Source organism: Oratosquilla oratoria, chromosome 16 (assembly GCF_046742065.1).
Source record: "Oratosquilla oratoria isolate Oo_2021 chromosome 16, ASM4674206v1, whole genome shotgun sequence".
Classification (NCBI taxonomy): Eukaryota; Metazoa; Arthropoda; class Malacostraca; order Stomatopoda; family Squillidae; genus Oratosquilla; species Oratosquilla oratoria.
The window spans coordinates 43599747-43612351 of record NC_134792.1 but is presented as its reverse complement, the minus strand read 5'-3'; the positions used below and the strand labels follow the sequence as shown (position 1 = coordinate 43612351).

General features: G+C 43.2%; 1 protein-coding gene across 1 annotated transcript in view; it reads left to right on the top strand.

Moving 5' to 3' along the window:
• Positions 1-1099: 1099 nt before the first annotated feature.
• LOC143033935 (protein fem-1 homolog C) overlaps positions 1100-12605 on the top strand; it is a 70444-nt gene continuing 58938 nt past the window's right edge. The window contains exon 1 of the mRNA XM_076199614.1: positions 1100-1258. Coding sequence (XP_076055729.1) covers positions 1199-1258 — 60 coding nt within the window. The 5' untranslated portion in view covers positions 1100-1198. The remainder of the gene's footprint in view (positions 1259-12605) is intronic.

The window sequence follows — 12605 nt, the reverse complement described above, 5'->3', positions numbered from 1 at the left end:
CGAGGAGAGGGAGAATTGGAGGGGGGTGGAGAATATTACGTAAGTGCAATAACTTGGACTGGGAAGTCAAGAATAAAACAATTGGTTTGTCTTCACGACCGGGAGGAAGGGTGTAGGGTGGGAGCAGGTTGATTTGGAGACGGACGTGCATGGAACAAAACGGTTTCCATTTCATATAATTATAATTACTAACTTCAGTGTCTTACGATACTGCTTCTGACCTAGGGCAGTGGACTAGATGCAGGGATGACCCGTCATCCAGGAGGTGCCAAAATAAAAGGGATGGAGGGGAGTGGAGTATGTAGGGGATGGAGTAGGTGGGAGTGGTTTCCATGCCTTTTTCTTTTGGCTACCTTCCGTGTAAGGAAAAAAAAAATTGGTATATGTATGTATGCTTATTATTCTAATGACATCGGGAAGAAACTTGGGAATGATAATTGATAATAATTTAGATATGAAGAAAGATGTACTGAACACAGTAAAATTGTGTAACTACCATCTAAAAAGTCACTTGAAAATACCTAAATGAAGATAACAAAAGGTACTTATTACGTGAACTAAAGCGTTTGAAAGGTAAATATTAATTTCAATATGGTATAGAATAAATGAGAATTACGCCCCAAGACTATGCTCCTAGTGGAAGTAAAAACAATACAAACATTTATGGAATGCAATTGGAATACAGAACTGGAAAATATTAAAGCTAAATATAGAATGTAAAACAGGATGGTAAAATTGCGACTAGGAGGTCAATTATAAGGCCTCCTTGAGATTTTTTTTTATAATAGAAAGATGACTGTAACTAAATCCAACAGTAAGTTAATTAAAGCGAACATACCCAAGTTTGAACCTATCTAGTGGTCCGATATCGAATGATAACATATCTGCAGTAATTTTCATAATATGGATATAAGATTTTTAAATCTGAAATTTGTCAAATCAATTAATATTTTCGGTAATCATATGTCTTGAAATGATAGGCATTTATAATGTTATACTTCAAAATTCGCATAATCGTTGTTTTCGTGCATCAGAGACATCTAGCGTGAGATCTCTAAATGATTGTTCACCTCGGTCCGACTGAGGCTCCGAGCCGTATGTTTTCATTTTCTTCAGTCAGTCAGCTGTTGGGGTGTGTTGGGTGGAGATGTGTTCTTAATCCAGAAGTTTTCAGTGGATATATCACTGGTTATCGAACATGGAGTTTAAGAACGTGGTCTTTAATGCAGCACGGGACGGAAAGCTGCGAAGATTAAAGGTAAGAAGTAAAATTTGTGCTCTGTAGTGTAGTGGGGATGATTGAAGAACAGTAGGAAGTCATGCCGTGTTCGCGACCTCTCCTTCCGCGCTCACCGCCAAGCCCCAAGGACATACACAGGGTCTTTTCTTCCGCTCTTTGTTGCCCTCTTTACACGAAAATGGCGAATTGAAATGGCTACTCTTCTTTGAGAGTATCTGATATTGATGGGGAAATGGGAGCGAATAAGTATATCGGTTCAAGAAATGCGTATGATGTTATTAATTACGCCCGTTCTGCTATGGTGGAGCTGGAATGAACGAAAGCAGACCACAGTTCAGGCACGATCGAGAGGAAGCCACTCGATTTTGGCAGAACTGGGATGCTTTTCTATATCTTGTAATTGCACTAGAGTATACTCTTTTCATCCTTGATTGCAGAGCATGAATAGGTAGATCATATACGTGTTGTAGCAGCCTTCGTTGCTATAGTTTAAACGAGCATATGGTTAAAGAAGGGATGCATATACTGTTACAAGTAGATCACATCAGGGCAACAGAGGAAATAATCTGTAAAATGTGGGTTGTTCCTAAAGAATAATTGTTTGATCTCTGAACGGTCAGTAGCATTGTAATTTTTTGGATAGTCCAGGTTCAGAAACTGTTTGCATTTTACTTTTCAATTTGTCATATAATGTTTTTGGGGTTATCTATTACTCATCAAGCCTAGTTACATTGATGTTGGAATAAGCATAACAGATGCAAAAGAGGTGATTAGGGTGTTTAGTTAGACTTTTCTGGATTTTGCAATTAGCAGAAATATTGACCCGATTTATGTTGGTGTGTGAAATTGAATCTTACTTATGTTTACTTATGTATGTACTGGACGCTGGTTTATTGAACCTCACTGTCCAGATCTTCCGTATCAACTTCAAAGTCTTCTTTACATGTGGAGAGTAGGTAAAATTCCTGAATCACTTTGGCCTGGGGGATAAGGAAAGAATGTTGGGCTTTTTTTATGCTGTGTACATCTTGAGTTTAACATCCTTGAGGTACTGTTTGTTATAGCTGCGTGCAAAAAAGTAGCAGTCTCATGCCTGAAATTTTTCTGGGCTGTCCTCTGCCATCTGAGCACAGACTATTTTAATCTGATGCAATGATGAGGAGCTTGTAGGTTTGTATTTGTTCTGCAAGTATTTGATTGATTAGCCATTATTGCATCATGCGAAAATTTTTGTTGTAATAGCACAGACGAAGATATTTTTCATGGTATCGTGCCCAGACAATCATGTAAAAAAAATACTGTATTCTGCACAGTAGTCAGCGGCGGCGCCAGGAATTTTTAGTTGGGGAGGGTAAGGGGGGGCTGAGCAAATTTTTTTTGGGGGGGGCTAATAGTAATATGATAATACACATATTATCCTCATTTCAGAAGGGGAGGGGGGTTAATGGTAGGGCTAGCACTGATGGCTGACAAATCTTTAGCCCTGGCAATTAACAATTCCACTTGATAAAATTATTTTAATGAGTGTTTTAAATTTTCAATTTGCTCATTTCAGTTGGGGGGGGGGCTGGCCACTTTTTTGTGGGGGCTAAAGCCCCCCCCAAGCCCCCCCCCTGGCGCCGCCACTGACAGTAGTAGTTCTACATCATCCACAGCTTTGTGGATTTAATGTGCTTGTGGGATATAAGAATGAATTAGCTTATTTAAATTTTTGTAATATTTAGGAGAAAAGCTCAATGCGTGTTTATTATAGCTGAAGCTTTGGGATGGATGAGGTGAAGGGGACACTCTCAGTCCTCATTTCTGGGACAAGTCGACCAAATATGCCGAGAGTTGTGTGGAATAAGAAATGTGGCTGCATCGGAACTTGCATGGAGATTGGGGACTGGGCTCAGGAAGTGAAGTGCTCTTTGATATATATTCCCAACTGATGGTGGTGGTGGTGGGAATATAAGTATGCATATTTTAGTTCAGGGTGGTACAAATTATGATTTTGCAAATTTAATGTTTTGAAGAATTTCTTTGGAAAAGAGGGTCTTGAGTAATGTTCTCAAACAACTTATTTTGCCATGTTAAGCATGGAAGGGGTGGGAGGAGCAAATTGTGTTTGTAATTGGGTCCTTCAGAATTCTTGTGCCCCACTGAGCAAATGCCTGATTTTCCATTGTTTCTTGTTCTTATATGGAGATCATTACATTTTTGCTCTTTTCCTCTTCTGTTGTTCTCCATTTTCTTTACCTTTACGGCATCATTGTCCCCCAATTTTACAGCTACTTTCTTCTCAAATTCATTGTATGCCAATCTGTAGTGATGTATGGTGTCTTTTATTGTAGATATAATTTTGATGTTGAGTTTTCTGGTGCAATTGTTTCTAAACATGGTATAGTCCACAAATTATTAAACTTGATCTAGCAATAGTTAGACCCATCCTTGACTATGCGTTACAGTTTTGGTCTCCGTCCTACAGAATAGACATCAATTCACGAGAATCCGTACAGAGAAGAATGACCAAAATGATACATGGACTCAGAAATTTGCCTTACGAAGGGAGGCTTAGGCACCTTAACTTACACTCTCTGGAAAGACGCAGAGTGTGGGGTGATCTAATAGAGGTGTTCAAGTGGATCAAAGGCTTTAACAAGGGTGATGCAAACAAGGTCTTCATATTAAAACAACAGAGCAGGACTCACAGTAATGGTTACAAACTGGACAAATATAGATTTAAAAAGGAAATAGGGAAGAATTGGTTTACTAATAGGGTGGTTGATAAATGGAATCACTAGAATCAGTACAGAGAAGAATGACTTACACTCTCTGGAAAGACGCAGAGTGTGGGGTGATCTAATAGAGGTGTTCAAGTGGATCAAAGGCTTTAACAAGGGTGGTGCAAACAAAGTCATCATATTAAAACAACAGGGCAGGATTCACAGTAATGCTTACAAACTGAACAAATTTAGATTTAAAAAGGAAATAGGCAAGAATTGGTTTACTAATAGGGTGGTCGACGAATGGAATAAACTTAGTAACCATGTAGTAAGTGCTGAAACTATCAGTTGTTTTAAGAAACGATTAGACAACTTTATGGATGGGGATGCCAGGTGGTGATGGGTACGGAGCTGCCTAGTGTAGGCCTTATGGTCTCTTGCAGTCTCCTTCATTCTTATGTTCTTTTGTAATCCACATTATTGTATGCTGTTCTCCTGTTTACTTGTATTCAGCATTTAGCAGTTGACTTTTCTTGTTTGATTGCTTTTGGACTAATGGCAGGGCTGGACATTTTCAAATCTCGACAATTCCCTCTTCTCCTCCAGATTGGGCCCAAGATGTCTATCAACTACTACATTTAGCCAGTGACATAGATACGGTCACACATCACTACGACACTTACAGGGACCAATGATAGATATGCATGCGGTGGTTCTGGAGGTTGAAGCTGCCAATTTTCAAAACTTCTCCACAACCTTGCCATTAGGAGGTGCAGCCATGAGAGGTTGATGAGCTGGGCTGGCCTAGGATCTATATGTATCAGATTCCCCTCCTACCACTTTCAGCCAGTCATATAGGAACAATTTCCCTATAGTTACAACACAGACAGAAGTCCAAAGTTTCTGTTGGGAGGGCCCAAGAACAGTTGCCAAACACTGGGGGTGCAGGTTTTCTACATAGTGAATCTCAAAGCAGTAGTTGTTATTACAACACATTCCAAGGTTATTCCCAGAGAGATCTGTGGGAGGGCATGGGGTCTGTTGCTTGTCACTGTGGGGCTGTGGGTTTTGCAGCTTATTAAACCTGAAATTATTATTATCATTACTCTGGCATAAGATCTTTATGATGGTAACTGATGTGATATTTTCTGAAATGTTCCCCATTATTCAGAGTGTAATCAGAAACTATACATCAAAACTTATGTCAGCATGACAGCTGAAAGGATGTCAGATGTTGAAGGCTTTCAACATTCTGTATGTAGGACACCAAAGCCCTTGCTGTCAGTATTCTCACACCAATATCATTTATGGCCCCCTTCATTGTGGCTGTTATCAGGATCTTTGATTCAGCGATTTGACCCCATTTTGGCAAATAGTATGTTATCAGGTGACTGCAGTAAATTGTTCATATCCTGCATTGAGCTACGCAAATTTGTCTTTTTGAATTGTAAATGATGGAGTTTGTCAATAATTGTACTCTAGTAAAGGTCTAACCAAAGTTATGCTCTACCAGCATGTATGATGAAATATTTGTCCATGTAAGTTTTAATGTTTGTTTGACAAGACTGACACTCGACATTTTGTAGTTTTGAAATTTGTCTTCCTATGTCTTGATATAATTCCAAATTCTTTGGGGCTTCGTCACGTTCATATCTTTGTTAGTGACATGTGTTTATATACAAGACATTATGTGAGATCTTGTTTATACATTTTGGGCTTGGGTAGATCATTAATGTCTATCCAGAACAACAGTGGGCTTGTGGTCTTCCTGTCTCTAGTTTGTAAGAAATTGCTGAAACCAGTTATATGGGCTATTTCTGATACCATAGGCATCCAGCAGTCAGGAGTGTTTAATGAGGGACCTTATATAGTGCTTTAAGTCCAGCATTTTCTTTTTAGCAGTGTCCATAATAAAGGAATATTTGATAATTTCCATTATCTTGCATGCATCACTGTCAGTAAAATTGTTCTGTAGGGGAGGCGTACGAATGGAGATGCATTTGACACACAGAAACTTCTACCTGCCGATGGTGAATAGATAGGAGCATAATTATAGGCTGAAAAAATCACTTGACTATCCCCTCATAATGTGACATAGTCTTACCTTCCTAATCCCAATAGGTACGTGAATTTAGGTTTTCGTAAAGATTCTTTCAAAAACGGTATTCTTTTTTTTATTTCATCTCCAGTCATGTACCTATTTGGATTAGGAAGGTAAGACTGTCACATTATGAGGGGCTAGTTAAGTGATTTTTTGAGCCTATAATTATGCTCCAATCTATTCACCATCGGTAGGTTGAATTTTTTTGTGTCAAATGCGTCTGCATAGGGCAAGTGCGTCTCCATCGGTACGCCTCCCCTAACTGCCAGAATGCATGACCTTCCCATTGTGTAAAGGTTTGCTTCCTTCCACTGTCTACTGTCCTGTGATCAGTTGACAGTTTGAATAAATTTGAGTGTGGGTACAAACTCCATTGTGAATATTTTTTTTAGAAATCAAACCAAACTCTATTCTTTAAAATAAAATCTGGTTATCCTCCCATGTTACACCTTAACCTTACTGTTTAATGTTCACTCCCTGAAATTTTACGAAATCCAACATAGTGACCTGCTTACAGGCTCAGGAAATGAGTGGCCCCAGGCAAAAATTTGTGTTCGGTTAAGAATGTTAATAGCTCCACTCATTAGGCAGGTATGCAAAAGTCTTGCAAACCAATAACTGTTTGGACAGATGTCACCATAGCCCATAAAAACACAAGTGCTGACACGGCACAACAGTCAAATTAGTTTTAAGTAATTTTCACTGCACAGTTACTTATCTTATCAAGAGTTGGGTGGTTGCCATGGTTTTGTGTTCAGGAAAACCATGCGGAGTTGGAGGGAGGAATGTTTTACCCAAAACATTAAAAGCATGTTGGGAAAGATGGCCTGATTGTTTCAGCGACAATCTTTGGAAATTTATCTTTATTGTGCAAATGTAGTGGATAATAGTGTCTGCATCACAATAACTATTTTCTGAGGGTTGTATGGTAGGAAGATGGTCTGCCCAACAATCTTTGTCTGTGCTGTTCCCAGTCTAGAGTGAGAGTATTCATAATTAGACTCAGCTGGATTAAGTAATCTAACATTATTGAAACTGCCTTATCTGAATGAGTTGATGTTTGACATTTCACAAGTCGCTCAACTGTTCATAGAGGAAATGACAAACTGTCTTCTCCATATATATATATTTCACACTGCTGATACTTAAACTAAAATAGAATTGGCACAACTTAACATAAGCTAGGAAGAATTTAATAAGGTTATTCAAACTGGATAGCACTTCTTTTTTAATTTTCCTGACATGCAGCTATTTATTTAATTTTGTAGTATTCCATCAATAGTTTGCATAATTGGTTCTTTCCGCTAGTTCCAGGCTCTTTTTTTATGCTCTCAGTAACAAAGGTAGGGAAAACCTGTGTAAAATGAGATTAAGAATGTTATTGGAGATGAGGGGAATAAATTATTAGCATATAGATAGTCGCAGAATGGGGTGGGGTAAGTTGGTAACATGCTAGAAATAAATGGTTACGATTGGAATATTTTGCATAAGATGATGAAATGAATTGGTTAATTTGGGTTAATTGGGCATGCATTAGTTACACCAAAATGTTATGTAGGGAAGCTTTGGAGTGCATGTAATTAATTTATAGTACCTATCTTGTAGCAATTTTCACACGAATTGTCATTGGTACTTCAGGGGACAATTCTATCTGGGATGATATCATTTATTATCTGGATCTGTATAGGTATTGTCCAGGTCGATGTTTCACTGGATCTTATTGCTTTTGTGTTCCTCATGATTGTCTATTTTAATGGTGTTGTTGATCCTGTTGGCCGTTAAAGTGGATAATATTATGCACCGGGTTTCTGGGTTTCTTTGTTGTGAGGCCATCATATGTTTTGTGGGGGTCTTCCTTTTATGGGATCTTGGCTGCAGCTGCAAGCCCACTTCCTGACTCTTGCCGCTTGTATCTCTTGTTCATATTTTACTTTTTTTATTTTGTAACCAGTTCCCAATACAGACCACATCGTGCGTCGTCATGGGTTTCTATTTATTTTTTCTATATCTTAGTTTGATTTATTATTATCTTTGATATTATCAAGGTCTTTTTATTTATCTTTTTATGGTCAGCCTTCTCCCGCGGTTTGTTTAATTTTCCTCCGATGAATTTTGTTTTTCGTACGTTGTTCTGAAAGAGCCCTCTTGTTTTTTGATAAATGTATGCAGGACTTTATGCTTTGTCACTCACCTGGCTCCCTGGTCCAGTGATCTGTGCCCTCAAGTGGCTTAGGAGGAGCTCTTAGTGAGGAAGGAAGTCTTTCCCAATGTGTCCCTTCTTCGACTGCACTGCACTGACGTAGAATTTGAAATGCTGTCGCAAATCATTGCAACATACTGAATGGGTGGGCGTTCTCTACAATAGCGTCAGAAATGGGAAAACATATATCACACGAGATGTTCTTGGGATGAATCCAGAGTTAGGGAAGAGTTACTGGGAAAAAGTCTATATGTTTGCGCTTCAGGACCGCCTGCTTTGTTTACAGAGTGAGTTATAAAGGTGGCAGTTGACGCTCCCGTACCTTATCAAGGTAACCAAGGTGGTTGACCGCGTTTTGTGGTCGGTGACGGACGACTAAATGCGTCGGGTGCAAGAAATCCAAGGAAGACTAGGGTTGTTGATGTCGAAGAACAGTTTAGAAGCAGGATCTGCCGGTCGATTTCCTGGTGCATCCTTGGGAGGCCCGTAAGATTTTTTTTTCAGGATATAGTGTCTTGCTTGTGTCTTCGGTACACTTCTGTAATACCCTGATGCCAACGGGTTGGGGGGGGGGTTGCCTTCATTAGTCAGAGGTCCTTGAGCCCTTGCATTCTTCGTTGTGTCGTGTCATTGAGTGCCCCAAAGAAAGAAAGAGACAGACGCCTGCCTTCCCAAGAATCCCAGCCATGATGTCGTTTCTGTTTCATCATGTCACTTCTATTTATCGTCAGGCAGTTTTATTTGTTTGAAGTGAAACCCCTTACCCGCGACGGGAGCGTTGGTGTTCGGTAGTCGAATTGCCTCGCTTTGTGGTACACCTCATACTCTCTCTTGCTGTAGGCGCACGCAGGAGTTTTGTAGTTTGCTGTAGGCTGCTTTCTGCCGCAGCACTTTTGCCAAAGCTACCTTGTCTGTCCCTAGTGACGAGATCCGTCCCGCAGTGTCTCACGTTTTTCCTTTATTGCATCCCTTAGCTTGCGTACGCGCGCACACACACGCACCCGTGTGCGCCTTTGATCCTCCCTTTTTCGGTGTGGCCCTCCATGACCCCTTCCTTGACCTCGTCCACCTTGTTCGTGTCTTGTCCTTGCTCTCTGACCCCAGACTCCTTTAAATTTGTATATTTTTTTCTTCGTCGCTGCAATGGTTTTGGACAACAAAGGCTTCGCGTGGACGAGCTATTTTTGGGTTACGCGAAGTCGGGGAGAGAGTGGTGTGTGTGTGACCAATTCCGAGCATTTACTATGATAGGAGGAGGAGGGGGAACGGGAGGAGTACCTGCTCTGAGTTGTCCATTGAGGTCTTGATGAATATGGCGGTGTTGCGCAGTGAATTCCGACGACAGGGCTGGAGGAGAGGGACGGCGGATAGGAGCGCGCCCTTGGCTTGTGCATGAGCTGAATACGAGTAGTTTTGACATTGTCCGAACAATAACAGTAGCAACAAATTAGGGGGGAGCAACTCAATCTGCCATTTTGGGACGTTACGTTGTTGCAGACCTTTGTGATGGATTTGGTTAATTGGTGGCCAGAGCGAATTCTGTAAAGTGTGTCAAAAGGTCAAGTTGTTTGACCTCCATACACGCACTTGTACACGACACGCACGCACGTGCACACACTGTCGAGTTACAGGAGGACCAAGCACACACTTGCGCACATGTGCACACCCTGTGCACCTGCTGTGGCTTTGCAATAATAGTTGTACGGCTGCATGGTGTCACGATCTGTGTTGCGACGCAAGGTGGCCGGGGGGGGGGGGTGTGTAATCGGGATCTGTTGTTTCGATTGGCTGACCGCGAACGCCGTTTTCTTTATGGGCCCCCAATCACACACTATTGTGGGTTGCCTCCTTGGCTGGAGGTGGGGGGAGGCCGTTTGTCTTGTACGGTCGTTGTTGTTGAAAGTCATGAACTCATTTGCGAGCAAAGCATTCATTCCTGTTTGCTGTATACTATTAAGTATGTTAAAGTATGTGTTGGCATGGTGACCCTCTTTGGGTGAACTATTTTTGTCATTTTCGTTGTTTCGCATGTCGATTCGGTCAGATGTGAGGTGTCTTATATAAATTTCCCTGGAGTTATATTTGTACTTTTTTTTTCCAAGAACCAGCGGTTGAATCTTCTGCTGGTCATTTCGATGATGTAACACACCACTAGGGCACACACACGCTCTCTCTCTCTCTCTCTCTCTCTCTCTCTCTCTCTCTCTCTCTCTCTCTCTCTCTCTCTCTCTCTCTCTCTCTCTCTCTCACTCTCTCTCTCTCTCTCTCTCCTCTCTATCCTCTCTCTCCTCTCTCCTCTCTCTCTCTCTCCTCTCTCCTCTCTCTCTTTATCCTCTCTCCTCTCTCTCTCTGTCCTCTCTCTCTCTCTCTCTGTCCTCTCTCTCTCTCTCTCTCTCTCTGTCCTCTCTCTCTCTCTCTCTGTCCTCTCTCTCTCTCTCTGTCCTCTCTCTCTCTCTCTGTCCTCTCTCTCTCTCTCTGTCCTCTCTCTCTCTCTCTGTCCTCTCTCTCTCTCTGTCCTCTCTCTCTCTCCTGTCCTCTCTCCTCTCTCCTGTCCTCTCTCCTCTCTCCTGTCCTCTCTCCTCTCTCTCTCTCTCTCTCTCCTCTCTCTCTCTCCTCTCTCCTCTCTCTCTCTCTCTCCTCTCTCTCTCTCTCCTCTCTCCTCTCTCTCTCCTCTCTCTCTCTCTCTCTCTCCTCTCTCTCTCTCTCTCTCTCTCTCCTCTCTCTCTCTCTCTCTCTCTCTCTCTCTCTCTCTCTCTCTCTCTCTCTCTCTCTCTCTCTCTCTCTCTCTCACACACACACACACACACACACACACACACACACACACACACACACACAGATAGAGAGGGGGAAGGGAGGAAGATATTAACAAAATGTCATGGCAGAATTCGGTTCATGGGCTCGGATACGCATGTCGTTGCGTCATTTTCTTGCACCATTTAAGTCGTTCCCAAGCCATGATAGTGATGTAGGATGTTTTCTCTCAACAACCTGAATCCATCGGGGCAATTTATAGCGACAAAATCGCTTCCGTACTCTCACGTGTGACCGTGGGCCAGTCAGCGATGTCTCCAACCATCCCACCGTCTATGTGATCATATTCTTAAGATTCCGTCCACTTCCCCTGGAAGTCCCTTGGAGTCCGCGGCGGACCGCTTGGGCTCTTTGTCCTGTCGGCGATGGTGACTGGGTCCCCTTGGGGTTTCCCTGGGACCTCTTTGGCGCCGTTAGGTTAGAGTGAGGACAGGATGTCGTTAATTTGGCGCTGTTTTCCTCCAGCTTGGCCTGGAGGACTTAAATTTTTTTTTTTTTATAGTGACTATATAGTGTGTTGTGTCCGGACAGAGGATAAGGGGAGACTGGGGGCGCGTTAGCCGGATACACTTCCGTTTTTTCCTGTTGTCGCACTTCAGCAGACAGTCCCAGGGACTGTGGGTCCTTAACACACACCCCTCTGTGGGTCCTTAATACCCCCCTCTGTGGGTTCTTAAGACCCCCCTCCCCCTCTGTGGGTTCTTAACACCCCCTCCCTCATCCTTTGTGGGTCCTGAATACCCCCCTCCCCCTCTGTGGGTCCTTAATACCCCCCTCCCCCTCTGTGGGTCCTTAATACCCCCCTCCCCCTCTGTGGGTCCTTAATACCCCCCTCCCCCTCTGTGGGTCCTTAATACCCCCCTCCCCCTCTGTGGGTCCTTAATACCCCCCTCCCCCTCTGTGGGTCCTTAATACCCCCTCCTCCTCTGTGGGTCCTTAATACCCCCCTCCCCCTCTGTGGGTCCTTAATACCCCCCTCCCCCTTTTGTGGGTTCCTTAATACCCCCCCTCCCCCTTTGTGGGTCCTTAATACCCCCCTCCTCCTCTGTAGGTCCTTAATACCCCCCTCCTCCCTCTGTAGGTCCTTAATACCCCCTCACCCTCTGTGGGTCCTTAGCTCCCTCTCTGTGGGTCCTTAGCACCCCCCTCCCCCTCTGTGGGTCCTTAATACCCCCTCCTCCTCTGTGGGTCCTTATTACCCCATTCCCCCTCTGTGGGTCCTTAATACCCCTGTCCCCCTCTGTGGGTCCTTAATTCCCCCCTCCCCCTCTGTGGGTCCTTAATACCCCCCTCCCCCTCTGTGGGTCCTTAATACCCCCCTCCTCCTCTGTGGGTCCTTAATACCCCCCTCCCTCCCGGCTGCGGCAGCTCTGGAGTCACTGGCATCCAGTTCGGGTCCGGCGTCGGGGCCGAAGGAGTGAGACGGAGGGAGAGGTCGCTGTGTAGTCGTGCAAAGGGATTGCTTGTGTATTGCCACGGGTGGGTTGTTGCAACCTTGGTGGTGGACGGCGGAGGTTAACCGGCAGACAAGCCATTGTTTCTTAC